Source organism: Rattus norvegicus, chromosome 2 (assembly GCF_021556685.1).
Source record: "Rattus norvegicus strain SHRSP/BbbUtx chromosome 2, alternate assembly SHRSP_T2T, whole genome shotgun sequence".
NCBI lineage: Eukaryota > Metazoa > Chordata > Mammalia > Rodentia > Muridae > Rattus > Rattus norvegicus.
Window position 1 is genome coordinate 88,933,564 of NC_141535.1, and position 22,793 is coordinate 88,956,356.

Sequence of the window (22,793 nt, forward strand, 5' to 3'; positions counted from 1 at the left end):
ATAAATAGAAAACTTGCCACTTTTTGAAGCACTATAATATTCTCTTTTCTGTGTATCTCTGCATTTTTCTGTATGTACTTTTGTGTTCATGGAAACTTAAGCATATCTCTGCTCTCAAGAAGAGTTTGAAATAAGGGATGCAAAAATGTTATGAGATAACCAATTCTATCTTATATCTTGAATATACACACTCATTATGTATGAATACACACACACACAGGTGTGTGTCTATGTGTATGTGTATATTTAAAACTGGTGGATTATCTGTAGTTGTACTTTTCATTTTGTATTAAAATCTCCAACCTGTTGCTGTAACCATGTACATTTTTCTCCACACTGTTTATTACTCCTTATGTTTTGCTAATTATCATTTTAACAGCTGTAAGTCAATATCTTATTGTGGTTTTAACTTACAAACTTCTATTATCATTGTTGATCAAATTTATGCATATATCTATTGTCTCTTGCATGTCTTCTTTCAGAAATTACTTTCATTCACGTTTTCAATTAGGTTGTTTGTTCTCTTACCATGAGCTAGTTGAGTTTCATATATATTTCTGACATTAAGTAGTTATTACATGAATGGAATACATAGCAATTATATATTAGTGTACCAGAATATTTACCACAGAAATAATCCACATATTTTTGGTTAACAGATTTTTGACAAAGGTTCCAAGAACACATAAAGGATAAAGAACAATTTCTTTAATAATCAGTGTTGGAAAAACTTAATTTATGCCAAGAGTGAAGCAAGATATTTATGTCTTGAGACTTTTCTCTTTTAACATAAAAATGATCATGTCAAATGAGTTAGAAAGTACTGTGTGAGAGCTGAATTGCTAAAACTAGAAAAAAAAGCAGACAGAAAAAGTGTCTTAATATTGTTCAGTTACAGATTCTTAGCATGACCACGAAAATACAGACAACATTAGCAACCAGAAAAATGAGATTGCTCTGAGTTAAAAGGAAAAGAAGGAAATAAATCAACAGAAAAAGAGAGAAACATGAGTTGGGAGGAGATGCTTCTGAATGATAGATTATAGCTTACTAAGAATTGAGTTTATTTCAGCATTTGACACCAATCTCATTTTACCATGTGCTTAGGTTGTTTCATATGTATAATTAGTTCTTAGTAAATACAGATGCATAATATTTTAACTATAATATTCCTAGAATAGATAAAGTATATTCTGTAGAGACTTTGTACCTGAACACTTGGGGAAAGAGCCAATGTCATGATTTTCATGCAACTTTATCAGTAAGTGCAGAACACATTTTAGGACATGGGAAAGTTAAAGAAGTTGTTGTGTGAAATTTAAGTTATTTTTGGGTAAGAGAGAAGAGAAAAATTACAAATGCAAAAATACTTTCTTCTACGAAAGGTGTCTTTTTGTGAGGCATAGTTAAATAAAGAAAGAAAGAGAAAGGAGGGAGGGAGAGGGGTAGTGATGGAGAGAGGAATGGAAGGAGGAAGGGAGGGAGATGAGAGAAGGGGAGAGAAAGAGACGGAAACAAAGAGAGAAAGAGAGAGAGAGAGAGAGAGAGAGAGAGAGAGAGAGAGAGAGAGAGAGAGAGAGAATTTGTGTTACTACATGCATGATTAGTCTCTGGCTAAAGCCTACAACAGCCTGTGGTTAGACACAAGGCTGACTATGTATATATTTCCGCTTAAGCTTAGGGGTATTGTCATTCAGTATTTGTACATCTCTATCTCATGATTGGCATCTACACTCTCACTGTGCATACGCAAAAGACCATCTCAATTCTACCTATGTAGATGTAATGATTCCATGTAGGAATGTATAAAGCTATATTTTGTCAACCATACCAGCTATAGAATTCATATTGACGGAAAACAGTGACTGTTTCCTCTGTTCTAGTGAAATGTCAGATGTCAGACTAGAATTCCCAAAATATCAATACTAGAGAAATCGAGAATTGAATTTTACAGTGTGGTCTGTAGAGCCTTAAACATTGAAGACTCAAATCGATCAATACTGTAGTATAAACTTTAAACTATTTTAACATGCAGATGATATTCTTAACTGAGTGTGTAACAGACAACATCAGTATTGGAGACATGAAATAATTTGAGAATTAATAGGTAAGAATTATATCATCATAATTAGAGTGATATCACTAGTAATATTTTTTCAAATCATCTTTTTATCTTGCTAATGTATAATAAATAGTTTCATTTAAAGATTTTGGATAAACTCCTTGTCTAAAACATAATGAACCAATAAATATAGAACTTGAAGTTAGGACAGTCGCTTCTAATATTAGCAGAACACTATGGGAGAAAGTTCTACATGACCTGAGACTGGCAGGAGGCTTCTTGGAGCCATTTAGTAACCAAGATAACTTATAACAGTTCTCCATCAAGTTACTACTTCAGTTTTTATGATGCACTTTATAGATAGGTAGGGTTAACATGCCAACAATACAAAGATATTAATAAGAATAACATTTCAAAGAATAGAAAAGGTACCTAGTCAAACAATATATTTTGACATCTGGGCATCTACAGTTGCTTGTGAAGTATAAAGATAATTCACTTGTTTTTCTTTTTGGGTGTGTATGTATATGTTTTGAGACAAGGGTTTTTTTTTAATATAGCCCTGGCTAGGCTTTCCTGGATCTCATTCAATATAGCAGACTGGCCTGGAATTTACAGAGATTTGCCTGTTTCTAACTCCCAAGTGCTCACATTAAAGGTGTGAGGCACCGACACTCAGCAAAAACATCACTATTTTGACTTTTTTTTAAAAAAAAGTAGTCCTCTCTCTCTCTCTCTCTCTCTCTCTCTCTGTGTGTGTGTGTGTGTATTCTAGAAAGTTGCATCATCCAACTAACTTCTAAGTATAATTTTAAATACTTAGTCTTAAAATTTAGTAGATATGTACTATGTTTTTGTTACTGGCGTTTTTATATTTGTCCGATATTTCTGGTACTTTTTTACTTCAGCTATTTCCTCTCATTTTGCTCTCAAAATTCCTGTCCTTAAGTTATTCCACATTTCCCAGGAACTTTCTCATGTACATTGTTCCATACATCCTTGCATACATCCTGGAACTTTGAAGAATAAAGGAGAACTACTCACTGAGTCCTTTCAGTTATTAGATTAGATACTGTCTTACGAAGACTGGCATTTCAGAAGTATCATACAAATCAAGTTTCTTACTCCAACTTTCAGAAATCCATAATTTTTCCATAGCATATTTTCACATCACATGACTTGTACTGTATCATCTGCCAGTGCCCAGCAAAGACCATGTGTGCATTGCTATATCCTCAAAACTAGAATCATGTTTAAATATTAATCAATGATTAAGTTCTGATCTTTGAATGATTAAATTTCCTTAAACAATTATGTTTTAAGCGTGCACATTTTTAAAAAAATACCTCAATAGAAACCAAAGATGAGTGGAATAAAAAGATAATTTCCTATGTATAAGCCAAAAGGAAGAAACCTCTACAAAGTACAAGTTATCATCCAAAAAGACGAGAAAGTTAACCTGAATATTAAAAGAGCTAACTCAAATGAGAATTTGAGTGATACTTTAAACAGAAAAGATATCTATCTTCATATTCAAATGTATCAACAGGAAAAAGCACGGTCAAGGGGTCAAGGGATGGAGACAGGGTGTGAGTGCCAATGAAGAAGTGCATGGTCAAAGTAGGAGATACAGGTTTAATTCAGGTTTAAATGATCTACTGGTCTGACAAAGACTAGACAATGTGCAGGTAGTTTCAGAAGGCAACTAGTGAGCACATAACTATTGCATAAATGTGCATGTCTATATTCATTTTCTAGCTCAGTAATTTTCTATTTTTCTGAACATGAACTTTTCTAAACACTGAATATATAAGATGTGCCTGTGCTATAATTGTATTTTTACATAAAAAGTAAGGTACACAAAGCAATCAGGAATTTGGTATCAGCAAAAAATTTTTATCAATAAAGTATCCACATGTATTTAAGAATTACTGGGCAATATTGTAATGAATGTTTTGATGTATCTATAACCTTTAAACATCATTTCTATATTTGCAGGAGCCAAACAGATCCCTTTAAGAAAATCTAATGCTCACTGCATATTTTTGTCTCTGTTATCTCCAATACATTGTTATTTCTAAATACAGCAATATTATCTGTAAATAAAATATTTTTTATTAAATTTATTTTAATACTTAAGTAGTTACATACATGCATATGTGTATGTACATACATGTTCCTAGGCATAAACATATGTATCTTTCTTCATCTTCCAGACAATAGCTAACATGTATATTGATTCATGGATCCTTTGTAATCTTTCTATGGACAATCATGAATCTAAAGCCTCCATGCTTAGGACCACCATGCTATACAAAAAGAATCAACCAGTGAATAAGGTCAGATTGAAAATGCAAAGCCTATGTGGTAGAGGACCTGAGGGCTAAGATAGAAGACTCCTTGGGAAACTTCTCCCTGCACAAGTTACAAAAGTCCTTGCATCCTGCGAAAGTGAGGTTGAGGGCTAGCATATTTATAAAGAACTGTGTGGTGACTGTTTTTCAGCTTCCAAAGTAACCACAATTAATTCTATTGTATCTTAGGGTTTCTATTGTTGTAACAAAAAACCATGATCAAAACACAAATTGTGGAGTAAAGGGTTTATTTGGCTTACATTTCCTTATCACTCAGTGCTCATCATCACAGGAAGTCAGGACAGAACCTCAAACAGGGCAGGAACCTGGAGGCATGAGCTGATGCAGAGGCCATGGAGGGTAGTGATTACTAGCTTGCTCTCCATGGCTTGCTCTGCCTGTTTTCTTACAGCAGCCCAGGTCTATCTAGCACCACACCACCTACAATGGGTTGGACCCGCCCCCATTAATTGCTAATTCAGAAAATTCTTTACAGCTAGATCTTATGGAGGCATTTTCTCAGTTGAGGTTCCCTCCTTTCAGATAATTCTCACTTTGTGCCATTGACATTAGACTATCTGTACACATGGTAACGAGGATAAGATAGATGCGCCTGCTGAGTGTCCCATTAGCAAATAACAAAATTAATCCCTGTTCCAAATAAGTAAAAGATAAAGTGCCACCATATTTGAAAACAGGGTTATCCCGATATGAACGTCCTCTGTAATTTGGCAAGTAGGTTCCACTTATTTCACTCTGTTTCTAGAGCACCTTATTTTATTTTATAAAAGTGTCTCTGTACGCCTCCCAAAAGTCTCCCAAGATGTTTGCTCAAGGTCTTCTGGAGTTTCAGTACGTGAGGGTACAGGTAGTTCCTGTTTGAGCATGAATTTTTCAAAATTTAAATTGTGTATCTTAAGAAATAACCTTTGAGAGAACAGTATGAAACACAGAGGTAAAAATTTATACATTCTAATGGCAGTTTCCTAGCAAATTTTTAAAAAATACATATTGAGTATTAGACTTTCTTAAAGTGGTCTCCTTGGCTTCTGCAAAAATCAATACTTGACATCTGCAAACATTTTCAAAAACCACTCAGCGGGTCACGTACCTGGGAGCTGGTTTGCACTTGTGCAGTACAAAGTTCATCATAGGAGCACTGACGGTGAGGTAAGCATTTCCCAGTGTAACTGAGCTCCAAAATTAAGGGAAGAAATGTACCAGTCACCTCTCCTCTTATCAAAAATTATAACACAATTGATTTAAGGTCCCACATGGGTCGTCAGAGGTTTAATGAAAATTATATTTCCAATTCTCTCTGCAAGATGCTTTGCTCGCTTTTTTTCAAAGCTTTGACACAGCCATGGGCATCTTTCCCTTCTTTTTGGTAGCTAATTAAAATGGGTTGTGTTATTTTACTGAGAAATATTTACAAAATCTTTAGGAAAGAAGAAAATGAGAAGCTTGATGTATGAACTATTTTTATTTAAAAGTGGATCACAAGAATACATTGTTTTCTGCCAACAGGAAAATTTGTTTAAGTGTGCAATAATCGCCTTAATTGCAGCACAATTGCCTTAGGAGAATATAATGCTTTTTGTGTGATCGAGCACATATAAAAAAGATATGAGAAATAAAAATGGTTTGAAAGTTGGTTATATAGAGATTTAGACACCTTCTATACTCATTGGCTGAGAAACAATCATATCACATTCTTCTCTTACAAATACTATTTGTGCAAGATAGAAATTCATCTAAGGATTCTATTATCTTTTATTGCTAGGCTTTTTATACATTTTAATTTTATTATATCCATTGTGTCTGACATCATACATTATTAGAGAATAGAAGCAGTTAATAGAACATAATGCAGTTAACTGATACAATTGAACATAAGTAACACCTTGAATATTTTTAAGCTACAGCATTTTAGTTCACCCTACTGTGTTCATGCATGTATAATTATACATTTCCTGGTTTGTCTCCTGTAATTCACAATTTCCTCCTGCTGCTTAACCGCAGACTTTAGCAAGCACATTTTAGTGGGAGAAAAACTGAGTGTGATTTTTTTTCTGTGAATCCTTTATTTGCTGTATGCATTAAGGCATTGATTGCCCTCAAGGGGAAAAATGAGGGGGTGTATAAAAGATACAGGAGTAGAGGTGGGAAATGGGTTTCAAAAGCATGCATAATTTAGATTCATTCTTGTAGGAGGAAATTAATTATCAATACATCTGTAGACTTCAAATCCCTCATGTTTTTGAAAAAAGTATAGCATGCTACAATATTGTACCTTGATTATAAGAAAGAGATACTCTCAAGGTGATATTCCTAGCATTTACAGGTTTGAATGGCACATGAAACTTCTTTGAACCAAAACAATATTAGTTCTCAAGTCTAACGTGAAAATAGACCAAAGAGTAAATGATGAGACACAACATTGCATTTCTATCAGGTTGTGGACTTTTGACAGAGGAATTGCTGCTGATAATCTTTCTGCTTTTGAAATAATTCTATAACATCTAAACACACTGTAATGAAAAATAAGAGAGAAGATTTGAGTAAAAAATAAGATGCCAATACCAGAGTGAAATGGTAAACACAGCTAGTGATAGGCCATTTGGAGATCACTGGTTATATTTACTTTCCACAACAGAGAAGATAAAGCGAGAAAGTTTGACTTACTAGAGAAAGATGCAATTGAGAAGGTTTCACGGGAGGTATATTGCTTTGCGATAGACAGTTTTATTGTCAGTCTTTGATGTTCAGCTAAATCCTGAGGCTTTGGGTTCATAATCATTCCTTTAAACTGAGAATGGGCTCCTTAGGGAGGATTCCAAATGACGCCTCTTAACCCTTTGAAATGGTGTCCACAGAAAATTATGTTACAAATGTACTCTGGACCAAGAAGTTTGGCAGTACATAGCCAGTTAAATATTCACCTTGTCATTCACAATTAAGTATCCCTCCTCCGTTCTGAACTGCTTTATTTCCCTTGAGAATTTGTAATTGAAGCTGCAGGCATAAATAGAAGTTTTACACTGGATTCCCAAATCTTTCAAAAGAGTTCCAAGAAAGAAAAAAAATCTATCACTCATAAAGAAGGGAAGAACTGTCCAGCGCTCTGCATGAATGAAGGCTGCTGAGCTAGGCTGAAACTGCACTGGATCTGTTTCTCTGTTGATTTTGTAAACCTTTTCAAGGGTTACCATAGTAACAAGCAAATTATCCCCTCTCCCCTAACATCCTTCAAGCATGTAAAAGGGATAAAGATAAAGGTTAGGGTTAAAAGAGCTACAAAAACCTCTCCTAGTGCCAGCATATATCGGAAGGAGTCATGATTAGCCTTTTAAGAAATCAAGTATGATTTCCTCACCACAGTCACACGAGAAAGTTGGTTCAACATCTACTTACATCTCTGATGTCTGCGTTTGCTCCTGTACATGGTCATTCTGCAAAAGGAAATGCCGACTTTCTAAGAAGTAATTGGTTTGACCACGGAGACAAAGAGACGGGTTCTGCTCCTGCTTTGCAGTGAGGCTGTTGCTCGCTGACAGAAGGTAACCAGCAATCACACAGTGAAAGCCAGGGCAATACCATTCTCGTAAAATTACAGGGATGTGCCATTGCCTGTAACTACTCTGTCCAATGCAAATCTCCCAGAGAAAATTAGAATTTTCTAACACCCCAACCAATGTTAGTTAAGTTCTTTAATAAGATCTAGATTACTAAAGTGTTATGCTCGAAGCAATGTTGAATTAAGAACAGATCCATACAGTTAACAGGAACAGTAACGCTGAAAATTACAGGGTGAAACATGAAGACCCTTGTATGGTATTTTCAAATATTAAAAAGTGTCCTATGATTTCTCATATTCTCTGGATACATGAAAATGCTGAGATCTGTATTTTATTCTTTCCTTACTTGCCTCTTCTTGCATCTTGTGTATTTAATTGATAAAGTAGTCATCACTTGCCGTGTTGTCTATTTCTTCAAACAGTGTGTGCTTTGACCACAAAGCAGAACTCTATACTTAACATCCATCAAAGGAGTACAGTGTTGGAACTCAGGCTCAGAAAGTACTTAATGCATGCTAGGAACTGTGCTGCTCCTTGCAGAAAGTTTTGCTAGAACCTTCCATCTACCTCCAGCCTCATTTCAGTGCTCAGTCCTCTACTCTGACAATACTGAGGTAAAATTTTACCTAAGCATGTTTTACTGTTTCCCCCAGATGGAAAGTATGCAGCTGTAGCTTCACATGCAGTGTCCTCTGGCCAGATAAGAACAATCTTGATGGTTGGAACTGGAAAATATCATCCTGAGTGAGCTAACCCAATCACAGAAAGACATACATGGTATGCACTCACTGATAAGTGGCTATTAGCCCAAATGCTTGAATTACCCTAGATGACTAGAACAAACGAAACTCAAGACGGATGATCAAAATGTGAATGCTTCACTCCTTCTTTAAAAGGGGAACAAGAATACCCTTGGCAGGGAAGAGAGAGGCAAAGATTAAAACAGAGACTGAAGGAACACCCATTCAGAGCCTGCCCCACATGTGGCCCATACATATACAGCCACCCAATTAGACAAGATGGATGAAGCAAAGAAGTGCAGACCGACAGGAGCCGGATGTAGATCGCTCCTGAGAGACACAGCCAGAATACAGCAAATACAGAGGCGAATGCCAGCAGCAAACCACTGAACTGAGAATAGGTCCTCTATTGAAGGAATCAGAGAATGAACTGGAAGAGCTTGAAGGGGCTCAAGACCCCAAAAGTACAACAATGCTAAGCAACCAGAGCTTCCAGGGACTAAGCCACAACCTAAAGACTATGCATGGACTGACCCTGGACTCTGACCTCATAGGTAGCAACGAATATCCTAGTAAGAGCACCAGTGGAAGGGGAAGCCCTGGGTCCTGCTAAGACTGAACCCCCAGTGAACTAGACTGTTGGGGGGAGGGCGGCAATGGGGGATGGTTGGGAGGGGAACACCCATAAGGAAGGGGAGGGGGGAGGGGGATGTTTACCCGGAAACCAAAGAATTATTATTACGTATTAAATAAATTAAAAAAATGTGTCAATCAATAAAAATATAAGAAAACTGAAAACAAAAAAAAAGAACAATCTTGAGCATCCAGCCCAATGAGGTGTCTGGCCCAGACAGTCTTGAGTGTTTGTGGGTTTTTGTTTGTTTGTTTTAACAATTAGGAGGACCCACATACAGCAGTGAAATGTTTCTTCATAATAGCTCACTTAGATTATGTATTAAGTTCCCCTTCCATTAGAGCAGCAGAAGTGGCTGTGGTTAGCTATCAAAATTCATTTTAGTGAGAATTGGTAAAGAAAATATCTTTGTGAGCATTAATAGAAGTTAATTTGAAAGTAGAAAACAATTTATATTCTAGTAAACATTGCATTCCATAACTGTAGATGTCAAGAATGCCATCCAAATAAGTTTTTGATATTTTGTACATTTTCCTCCATTTTTGAATAGCTGCACTGACTCTTCAATAGGGTGCTAGACATCACACTGTTCTCTGTCCTCTCAGACAACAGCTGCTATCTCTACCCTACCTGTACATTTTTATATATGTGTCTCATGACATTCTTTCCTGTATAGTTTTCTCAAGAATATTTAGGAATCACAGGTGATATTCCATATTAACTTGATTTTGACTATTTATTGGGACTTTTTTTTTTTGGTTCTTTTTTTTTTCCGGAGCTGGGGACCGAACCCAGGGCCTTGCGCTTCCTAGGCAAGCACTCTACCACTGAGCTAAATCCCCAACCCCTTATTGGGACTTTTTTTTCTTATCACTAAACTTTGTTTTTTCAGCAAAGAATATCCAGAGATCAGACTGGCAACTGGCACATAGTAGAACCTGAACAAATACTTGTATATCAATTTTAATAAATTATAAATTCTATATATAATTATAAATTTTCAATAAAATCAGAAAATATGCAAATACTGTAGTGCCCTTATTAAATCAAATGCTTTCTTCATATCTATCTTCTGTTTCCTTGCATAACTAATGTTTTCTGATTTACATTAGGTTATATATATATATATATATATATACTTCAGAATTTTGGAGAGAGTAGTTTAGCTTTATGGAAGCAAAGTCGTATTAAATAGACGACAATTTCTTTACAAATGCCATTAACTCCTTTCCTAGAAGCAATACCTTATAGATGGCTGACCACAGCAAATCGTTTTACTACAACAAATAAAGAAAATGCTTTCTCAATAAACAGTATATATGCATGATATGGAGAAGAAAAGAGTTAGTGATTATTAGGTACTGATATAAAACTGGTATAAGGCTGCACATGCCTGTAAGTTTAGAATTGCTTAGGAGTATGTATAAAGTGTCAGTTTCCTTTGTTTACAATAATACCTCTCCATTTTCTATCATTAATATCAACTTGAACAGTTTTTATGCAGACTACATAATTTATATAAATTTCTTCACATATGAAAAGCAATTTGTCTCACCATCATCATAGTTGTTAAAGCAATTACCTTTCATGTATTTACCTATGACTGCTAGCTCTTATCAGGTAAAATTTACACCATTGTTGTCTTTTTAGCTGCTTAGATGAAATCCATCTTTTCACTCTTCTGTAATGTTACTTTGTTAACATCATGGAATACCAACAATATACTCTTGAATCTTATGGTTGAACCTTGCGGCTTGAATGTTGGTACTGTAATTGGGCACCTCAAAAATACTTGAGAAGAAAAGACCAATGAATTTCCGGTCTTCTAAGAGTAATCAAGTAATAAATATATGATGTGTTTGTGCGAGAGAGAGAGAGAGAGAGAGAGAGAGAGAGAGAGAGAGAGAGAGAGAGAGAGAGAGGGACCTTAACATGAACAGAATCTGTATCCTGGTGCCACACATGCATGTTTCAAACTTTTAGAGCAGTTCTTTGGCTTAAGAATTACTCTCCCAAGTTTGGAAACAAAGAAAGTTCCATATCAAGGAATAAGAGTAGAAACACTGTACATCTTACAGATATGTGCTGTGAGAACTTTATTGAAAAACTATACCAAGAAGAATTAAGTTTGAATAGTGGATGTGCTGTAGGTAAGTGAGGAGCTTTTCTGAAGGAAATATAGTGTATGTGCTGTAGGGCACATACATCAAGAACATAGTATTTTCTTACGGTAGCATTAAGAGTGAATGCTGTATGGTTTAGAAAGAAGAGCTGACACTGAGAAAGCACATGCAAGGCTCTAGGTTCCTCTGCATTTTATAAAACATAACTCCATCAAATACTAAGACAACCATCTGATGTATTACTTCCATTTCTGCCTTTACTGTATTTATTGTCAACCTCCTTCTTAATGTTTTAATAAAGTGTGATTCAGAGGTTAAGTATCACCAGCATTAAGATACGTGGTGTCCTGCTCCAGGTATGACTGACTGTTGTCCAGCAAGAGCAATACAACACGACTTAAAAAGTAGACATGATATTTTCAGAAGTCATGAATGAAATACGTGAGACTCCACAAAGAAAACAACCAACAAACACAAAAACAAAAAGATCATGCTCAATACAACTGTAAATTTAGGATGAATTAATATAATAATTGCAAATATATATGTTAAGAGAGAGATAGGGGCGGAGTTTTTAATGTTTGCTCCAGAATGATTTGGTTGGAACAAGTCTCAGCTCTGATAGAATGGTTATTTTCCTCTTATATGTACTCTCCTCTATCTTTTCTACATACCACAGGTAAAACTCTAAACATGTAAAATAATTATATGTTTTAAAACATTTAAAAAAGATTTTTTTAGAATTTCCTATGAATTTCAAGACACAAGAAGTTCTAAGAATTTTACCATGACACAAGTTAAACTGAGTGATACTAAAACTTCAGACACTTCCTAAAGTAAAATTAAAGTTGAAATGATATATAATGCTATGATACCAAGATTTCTGTGCATATAGTTGGTCTGCAACTGGTGTCACTTGGAATCTGTTGATGGGAAAACTCAGTGAGAGAAATGGTGATTATTTCAAGCAACTTAGACCATGGACTCCCAGCAGGGATTTACATTTGGGAGCTTTTTCAAGTTAACACAGAACATTTCCTGTGAAAAACACATCCTTGAAAACTATTCTCCTTAAGTGTCCTGAGTTATCCATGTCTTAACTCTGCTCTACACAGTTCTCAGCTTTGAACAGCTACCCACAGCTAACCTTTACTTTATGACATTCTTATCATGAAAAGACAATGATGCTAAGAGCATATTCTCTTGCCTTTTCTCATCATCATGCTGACTGTGCCTGTGGTACCACTCTCTCCTTCTATGTCTGACAGAAAGGCTTCTTTCTTTACCAAAACGTCTCTTTCCAAGTACAACATATGTTAACTATTGACCAACTTCATTTCTGCTCAGGGTGATAATCAAATGACATTGAACAGCTGGATAAGATTCAAGAACTGAAGTTCACGAAAATACCTGTACCCTTCTACCTATTTATATTAACTTACTTGACTTTCAAAAGTATCTTGGTATATTAGACCCAGATATATTCTGATTCTTGCTAGTTTAAATATAAACAAAATATCCAATAGCTATCCCTTTAAGATCTGTTTCTTGACATTTCATTTAGAACATCATTTTATTTTCTATTTGAAAGGGAGGGAATATAAAACTACCTCAAGTTCATTCCAAGTTTTCATTTGTAATATTAGTTCAGATAGTACTAATTTTCAGAAAAATGCTTTTTTATTCATGACTGTGATTCAAGTGAAATAAGAAAACAAACCATGACTGTATTACTTTTTTTCCATTAAAAATTTTAAGTACATCAGGAAAAGGAATTCTTTTGTTTTTAGAAGGACATAATTGGATTTTGTTATGAAGAATTTCTCTACTTCCCTGTGCTCTAACATCAAAGAACTCTTTGAAATCATTAAGGTTTTGAAGTACTTAATGCTTACAAATATTAAACAAACCTAAATTGTGTCTCCATTATCATACAATTGATCTTTTTTCAGTTAATCTCATTAGTGGCAATGTTTCTTGAGCCTTTCTCTTACTCTTGCTTACATGCTCTGAATGCTTCTGATGCGATTATATTTAAGCATCACATTTTTTGTTAGCTTATATTTAATTATCCAGACTCAGATGTATCATTTTCATTGATTTGAGATATATCATTTTTCATTTATATTTGTATTAACTTATAGCTTTTGAAGAGCAGTAAAACTCCTTTGAAACCAAGTCCTTTTGATTCAACTGGATATTTAATAATATAAAAATAGTCTAAAGGAAATAATTCACGTACATGTGTAATTAATCTTAGATTTATTAAGGTATTATTAAAATATGAAATAAATTAGTTTTCTTTGCATAAATATTTACTTCCTTTCGATGTATTTTATTTTATTGGTTATTTTACTTATATACATTTCAAATTTTATCCTCCTTCCCAGTTAACCAACCCCCGATGCTCTCCCCTATCCTCCCTGTATCTATGAGTGTGCTACTCTACCCACCCACCTACCTACTCCCACCTCAGCACCCTAGCATTCCCCTATGCTGGGTCATTGAATCTTCACAAGACCAAGGGGCTCCCCTCCCATTGATGCCAGATAAGGTGTAATTTTAACAAGGGATAGTTCTGTCACACAATGAAGGTGTAAAGTAATCTTAGACTCAAAAGAAGTACCAGTCCTTATAGGGTGACAAGGATATTAAAGGGTTATTACTTGTAATCAATTAACTCATGAACATATGAAAACAATAATATCCCATGTTTCTGATGCATGTTATCAATTATTTTCCAATTTTATGACTTTCCATCCAAGCTCATATTTGAAAATATAATGCTCATGGTAATGGTATTTGGGATGGGAATTCATTGGAGGTGGTTGCATTGTAAAGGAGGTGTTATAAATTGTGTCTGTGCCCCTCTTACAAATATTTAGAGAAACTAAATGTTGGCAAGGTAAGGGCATACCAAGGTACTGTTTTCCTTGAACTAGGGAAGAAAATATCATTCAACAAGGTGCTGAGTTTTCCAGTATCTTGATCTTGGATTTACAGGAATTTATAACATATTTCTGGTGGACTAAGTCAAGTATTTTCTTGCATTTTGCTTTAACAGTCCAGACAGTCTAGAAGGGTATATAAAGGAACCCCTATTACAGTCCTTGCATCACACCTTTTCCTTTTGTGTATTGGGATAAAGGTAATGTGCTGCATTACAAATGAATTAAAAATAGAATCTGTTGTCATATTAGTTTCTGTGACTGAAATTTTTGGGTTATATTTTGATATCATAGATTTTATAAAATGAGACTTGTATGCTTTTTATCCTTCTACTAATAACGGTGTGTCAGGATATCTATTCCATCTATCCAACCACCCATTATCTGTATTCCATCTATAACCTTATTTCAAAAGACAGAGTTATTGAGTGCTATGAGCTACATAAGGGGAACATTGTGCTGGTGCACTTGCAGGATACATGCTGCTGGCTGAAGAAGATCTGCACAAGGCAATACAGATTCAGAGCAAGGATACTGAGCAGTAAAAAGCACCTAAGTGGCAGAAAGGGAGCCAACTCACATGGAGATATAAATGCTAACTTAAGTAAAGTTTTACCCAAGATTCTTATTTCCTAGAATATTATTTCGTTTCATGTCATATTTTGTTGCTGTTGTTTTGTTTATTTCGTTTTGTTTATTCCTAACTTCAAAATTCATCTGAACTTTTTTTTCTTCTAGGCTTGAACAAGATCATCATCTAATTTCCTATTTTTTTCTAGTTTTTGCCCTTTCCTGTCTACCTTCTTCATCTCTAGATTCAATGTCAACAAATTGAACTCACTATTAATAAATTATGTTTGAAGAAGAAATTGTATTTGTAATGAAAGTGAAAAAGCTTCTTTATTCTTCTAAAATAAAGTGTTTTATTTATTCATTTGTGGCGTGTGTACTTTTGTGTACATGTGGTGGTCAGAGGACAATTTGTAAGAGTTGGCTCTTTCCTTCTGTCATGTGAGTTTCAAAGATCAAATAAATTCTTTTGTTTTGATGACAGCTACTCTGCTTACTAGTCCTATACATTATTCTTGCCATTAATTTTTAAACATATAACATTTAAAATACTTAAACAAAATTTATATTATAATAGGTATTCTATGTTATATAGAAGAGGGTTACAGCATTATCAGAAAACTTGCACACATCTCTGTAAATATTTTGCTACTTTGCATGAGGAATGTGTCAGCAGACATTGATACAATAGAGTGATTTAGATCCAATTTCTTGTGGAATCTCATGAACAAGTGCATTTGACTTTCTACTTGTTGTGCATGTGCAATGGATGGGCTAATTTATGTCAGTCCTTACTGTTATGACTGAAGAAACAATTATATAGTGCTTAAAAAATGAATGATACAACTTGATTGTTGTTCACATCACAATTTATAATTTTCTATTATCATCCTTCAGGTTCACCAATATAAGCTTTATAATGTAAGCATTGGATTAAGTACACGAGATATTTTAATTTAAAACGGTTCACTGATTACTTTCAGAATTGTAATAAAATCATAATTGAGGAATATTCATATTTTGAAAGATTTTATTTTATTTTGTTAATCATAAACATCTAAGTGAGTAGGCCTTATTATCTCATTTTTAGATAATAGAATTGACAGTCAAGAGTCAAGATCACAGAGCTGGCAAGAAGCAGAGATTCTGAGCTACAGGATCAATTCATCATTCACAAAGTCATTTCCCCATGAACTGAATTATAAAAGCTGATGAAGCCAAAATCAGAAAAAAAAGAAAACACTATCAAATATTTTACTTTAATTCAAATTACATGTAATATATAATATTATATATATATTATTGCAGTATATAAAAATGAGAAAAATATTTGATCTATTAGTTATTGATATGGAACATCCTCTGAAAACCACCTCTTCCATATAATGATCTTGAACATAAAAGATCTTAAAAGTTCCCATGTTATAGTTATAAGATAAAACTAATGACAGGAACTGGTGTTGACCAAGGCACATACCCTATTAAATTGTATATTTAGACTAAAATGAATAACATTCTTCAGGAATAGGTACAATATAAGTTAGAATCATGTTGAAGAAAAATCCCTATTAAAAGAAAATAAAACAAGGTCTGAACATTTTATATACAAACATGTAGGAGAACACATCATTTGAAAACATTGCTTGGGGTATTATGACAGCCCCCTTATAGATCAAAACCTAAAAGTTCTATCCAGTTATGGAGCATATGTAATATAACAGGAGCTAGCATGCTAAAAACAACTCTAAAGATTTAGTAGTGGCACACATGCTTTGGCATAACTGTCATCTCTCATATTGGACGAAGACTTGTTCAGTAAGAGATAATTCATGTCTAACCCAGTCAAGTAACCACTAAAGGCATAGTTCTTAGAGAATAAGCTACAACCTCTACTTTACTAAAGCCACATAGTCCCTAATGCTATTCAATATTGCTATCTGCATGCTCATAGATAATATAGTCCTGACTCCTCACCAAGGAAACTTCTGTTTGCAGCAAGTGGAGATCAATACATACAACCACAATCAGTCAAAATAGAGAGTTGTGGAACCCAGTTACAGTGGATACATTTACAGAAAAAGCCCTGCACCTAAGTCTTAGGGAACAATTCAGAAGAAGCAGCAGAAAGACTGTCCCAGAGGACATGGGAGTTGGCAATGAGATTGCGTCTCCTAGGATTGCCAGCAGATACTTCCATAAAGTTTGTGCAAGCATGAGTTGAAAAAGGACAACAAAATAGACATGCTAAAGTGGGCAGGGTAAATACCAAGAGATCTTAACCCTACACAAAGAATGAAAGACAACTAAGGAACGCTGAGAATGGGAGAAATAGTCTCCAGGAAAGAGCACACCAATTGGTTATCCAATGACAAATCCTCAGCCCTGAACAGATACATACAATTAACTTCAATAGACTTTGAAATTAACTAGGAGTACATATTCCTAAGTACAGCATGTATACATATATTTAATATGCATATATACATATATATGTTTGTGTGCATGTATATGTACATATATATTTACAGACATATTAAGCAACAACTGATAAAGAAGAGACAATGAATTTGAAAGGTATCAAGGTAGCAATGAATATCCTAGTAAGAGCACCAGTGGAAGGGGAAGCCCTGGGTCCTGCTAAGACTGAACCCCCAGTGAACTAGACTATGGGGGGAGGGCGGCAATGGGGGGGAGAATGGGGAGGGGAACACCCATAGAGAAGGGGAGAGGGAGGGGGATGTTTGCCCGGAAACCGGGAAAGGGAATAACACTCGAAATGTATATAAGAAATACTCAAGTTAATAAAAAAAAAAAAGAAAGGTATCAAGGAAGAGTGTACAGAAGGGTGCAAGTAGAAAAAGAGGGGAGGAAATGATGTAATTATGACACTTAAAAATAGTGTCAAGATCAGTTACAAATATGTTATTCTCTACATATTTTAAAATCTTTGGCAATTTTACATATTTCTGTAGTGAATGGGACTCTTCTTTTCAACATGCCTGCTTACTACTTTAGTCCTGTTTTTCTGTGTGGCCACTGCATCTAACTAGATTCCACTGGGCAAGAATTGCTGGAAAAATAGGCAAGTTCTCAGTGGCAACAGAACTGAAGGCAACAGCACCCCTCCTTTAAGAAGCATTAACTGTAAGTGTTCCTTCAGGGAGGAGCTTCTATACTGCTTATCTAAATATTAGGTTACATTAAATACACCATAGTTTCTAATTGTAATGTTAAATTTACTCACAAATTCCATACATTTTAAATGTAAAATGTGTATTAATATAATTCATTTTGTATTTCATTTGCCTGCAAAAGTAGTCTGCATGGTTGCCTTGTCCTACAAATTCCCTTTCTATTCATATTCAGTTATAATTATCACATGATGAGCTACTTCAGCCTGCTGATTTGAATAGAATGACTGTCCAGGTATAACTTGGCATTACATAGCCTAAGGGTATTATAGGAATCCATCTCAAATTTTCATTTTGTGTGGACATCTTTTAGGGGGTGTGGCTGAGGGGTTCAGAACAACCTGAATATTCTCTGACCCCACACATGTATTTCAAAGACAACTATTTGAATAAACTCTGCATTTGCCATTACCTGCACAGCAGTATGTGAGCAGTAAATATGTAAATGCTAGTCAAGGTTCCCTTATGATTATAAAACCAGTTTTAGATATTTACTTAAATGCCCCTTTAGATAAGAATAAGAACTATAATAGGAAAAAAAGACTGAAATTTTATTTTCAAAACAATCCTTTACCTTAGTGAAAACTAAATTTAATGTTTTCTTTAAACAACATGGTGAGGGTGGTGCTTTGGAAGACCTCAAAAGAGCTTAGTTAATATTAAATGAGTCATTAGTGTACTCCCACAACATGGACAAAAATAAAACATGTGAGAAAGTGATAATTCAATTAAAATAATTTCATATTTCCAAGATCATTTGAAGTCACTTTTTGTATGAAACAAATACAGCAACAACCAAGGAGCCAGGATTTCAGCTTATAACTATGTGATCTTGACTGAATAAAAATGTATTTGTGTTGACAATTTCTTGGATTAATGTTGCATCTACTTTAGCATTATAAATACCTCATTCTCACCTGGCTGATATTAATCTAAATCTAATAAATTTCACATTCTCAAATGAAATTTAGAAATTTGTATGTGATGTCCATTTTCAATAAATTACCTTGAAATATTTTCTTTTTATTAATCATTTTATTTGTTTACATTTCAAATGATATCCCCCTTCACAATTACTCCTCCACAACCCTCCTCTTATCCCCCCTCTTTTCCCTCACCTTTGCCTCTATGAGGATGCTCCTTCACCCACTCACCCACTCCCAACTCACCACTCTAGCATCCTCCTACACTGAGGCATCAAGCCTCCACAGGACCAAGGGCCTCCCCTCCCACTGATGTCAGATAAGGCCATCCACTACTACATATGTATCTGGAGTCATGAAATATTTTCATACATTCAAATTTGTTTACTTAAATAGTATCATCTGGCTCATGGAATCATAATGAAAAGCAGAGATGATTGCTCATGTGTACAACACCAGTCCTGCAAGGGGCTCCCAGGGAAAGAAGAAGCAGGAGATTAGAAGAATCCTGCTGGGACTCCCCACCCCCTTTCCTCCTCAACACCTGTGGCAGTTGGAGTGCTAGACCTAGGACTATGAAAGCAGGAAAGTTGGCCCTGCTCTCACTTGCTGCTGTACTCAGGAGAGCAGACTCTGAACCTGGCATGGACAACAATAGATTTAGTGCTGGATGTGGGGGTGCAGAAGAACCATTCCTACCTGTTGTCTGCTGTATGATGGTGCAGAAGAGAGAGAGATCCTCCCGTCTCTCATCCCTTGACACCTATGGCAGGCAGGAAAGCTGTGTTCTTGAGAGTGGGAGAATTCACCATGTTCCTCCAGCTACAACACCCAGGAGAACAGACCTTGTTCTTCCTTTGGAGAGTATGATAAAGCTGGCTCTAATTTCATGAGTTGCTGGTGAACTGGCTCTTAGGCCATGAGAGAGGGAGAGCCAGCATGTTCACCAACGCAGATGTCTCACAGGCCTAAATCCAGGGTTTTATATTGGTACACCCCAATATCCACCCCACTGACCTACTGCTAGAGAGCATGAAGGGGCTGTTCCTACAGGATCTCCATAACACAGAGCAATCAGAGGATATCTGAGATGAGTCCTGATGAGCCTCCAATATTGATAGAGTAGGTAGACTTAGGCCTCATACTAGACCAAGTCATTGCAATGAACATTTTCAAGCAAAGAATTGTGCACCAAAGAGTATACTGTGGGGCACACTGTGACACACTACAGCTTCTATAATGAGATGATGTTTTTTCTCTCACTATGTAGGAGAGGTTGCCAGATTAGAGGGCAGGTAGGAGGGGAGGGAGAAATGAGCGAGACTGGGGTGCATGGGGTATATGACATGAAATCCACAGAGAACCAATAAAATATTAAATCAAAATAAAAAGAATACAGATACTAATCAATGGTCCCACAAATTAATGTATTCTTTATAATCACAAGTAAGTTCTTCTGAAATACTTTTTTGTTTTGGTTTTGTGAGAATGTAAAATTACAGTCCTTAATATTAAGGGATTTTCTGATCTCTAGGACAGAGTAGTAGAGTGGAACAGAAGTCAGAATGAAGCTACAGTTGACTATAGTTGTTAGAACAGGGTGCAGACTTAGGTGTTGGCAAAAGAACAACATGGTAAGATTTAATTCATATCTAATAACTAATGTTAACAAGTTTTGATGATAATAGTTCTATTATCATGGTCCTAACAATTGCCTATTACTTTCTAAGAGAGTAATAATTAGTTGATGTGATTCTTTCATTTATCCACATAGTAACTCAATATACACTGTATCAGATACAAAAGAAAAAAGATCAAATACTGGGGAGGCTAAGCTGCCAATTTATACTACATGTGAAAATGAAGTTCTACATGTCTATAGAGAATATTTATGAAACTACTAGAAGGACACACAGACAGACAGGCAGGCAGACAGACGGATGGACAGACAAGAGTATGGCTTATCCAGTACCTCAATACTCTACAGAAGTCACAGTAATTAAAGAAGACCTTATAATCTAACAATAAATATGCCACAGGGGTTATTCCCATGCCGACCACTGACATAGCATTTGCTAAACTTTACAGGAAGCTGTCTAAACCTTTTCTTTCTTAGAGATTATTATAGAAATGTGAGTTAAGAGGTAGTACGCTAGCTGGTGTCTGTGCCCTGAACGAAATAATTGCAGCTGTCCAATACAGTGGAAAAGCTGAACAAAATAAACATCTAGAATGTACAAAGTCCAGACATGTAAAATGAGACTTATGAAGCATTTGTAAGACTATCAAGTCAAGATATTTTGGGCAATTTTTATTCTACTTGATGTTAATAAATGATGTAATTAAGCTTCTCTATTCTCCATTCTTCTAACTCCATTTTTCTTCTCTGCCAACTCATTCTTTACTTCTCAAATTTATATTTATACGTCAAATATTTGTGTAAATTTCCAATATCAAATTAGACAATTGCTAGAAGTGGAGTGATTTACATCTCAGCTTCTAGAGGAAAGACGTTCCATTATTAGAATCTAGTTCTGCTCTTCTGTACCTGGCCCAGTCTGCCTCATAGTTTCATACTAGTTTACATCATTGGTAACGTTCTTTCTCCTATTACGTACTCCTAGATGGTTTGAGTATCAATTTAAATAATATATTTAAAGGTCTGAGAACAGTGAAGAATAAGTATTCCCTGATGTTGCTTGAATTGAACCCATGGATCAAATCCTTAAACTATATAGAATCCATTATTTCAAAATTGTAATTTTAATTTAGTATTTCTGGAAGGATTAGAACACACAACTAGAGTCATCATGTGTTAATGAGTTTTAACTAGTGTTAGTCATACTTTTTAAAGTTATATACAAACATAAACACACAACCGTGTCATCAGAAACAAATTCTTCTTTTGCTATTTTAGTACATAATACTTCTTATTTATTTATTTATTTATTTATTTATTTATTTATTTATTTTTGCTCTGTTGCTTTGGCTAACAATTTCAGATATAAACATTTTAATACCTCCAATATTACATATTAGTGATAACAGTATATTTCTTTTATCTTGCTCCTCATCAAAGAACAATCTTTATCTTATGTTAGCAGTAACCTTGTCTTATTTTTTTAAGTCTCACATATATTCTTAGATCACCATTGCAGTTTCCCAGTCCTCCACTCCTCTCAGTTCCCAAACTCCAACCTTACCTCATCTCTATTTCCAGAGAAGGCTTCCAGGGATATCAACTGAACAGAAAAGTACATTACAGTAAGACTAGGCACATACTCTCATATCAAACCTGGGCAGGCAACCTAGTAGGCAGAAAAGAGTCCCAGAAGCAGGCAAAAAAAAATCAGAAATAACCCTGCCCTCACTACAGAACTCCTACAGAAACCTGAATCTACACAACCATAATATATGCACAGAGGAACTAGCTTGGACCCATACAGACACACTGATTGTTGCTTTAGTCTCTGTAAGCTCCTATGAGCCCTGATTAGCTGATAGTGTGGGCTATGTTCTTGTGTGTCCTACAAATCTATGGCTCCTACAATCCTTCCTTCCCTTCCTCTGTGTTGCCAGAGTTCTTCTTAATGTGTGGCTGTGGTTCTCTGCATCTACTCCTATTAGCTGTTAGATGAAGTGACTTTGAAAATGACTGGGTTAGACTCCA

The 22,793-nt window shown here is 35.3% G+C and overlaps 1 protein-coding gene across 9 annotated transcripts in view; it reads right to left on the bottom strand.

Moving 5' to 3' along the window:
* Positions 1–22,793, bottom strand: part of Ralyl (RALY RNA binding protein-like) — a 787,740-nt gene that overhangs the window by 241,518 nt on the left and 523,429 nt on the right. For 2 of the 9 annotated variants that reach the window (NM_001024978.2, NM_001393770.1), the window contains 1 exon segment: positions 7,831–7,968. The exons of 5 other annotated variants lie outside the window; for them this stretch is intronic. In NM_001024978.2, coding sequence (NP_001020149.2) covers positions 7,831–7,867 — 37 coding nt within the window. In that variant the 5' untranslated portion in view covers positions 7,868–7,968. 9 annotated transcript variants of the gene reach the window in all.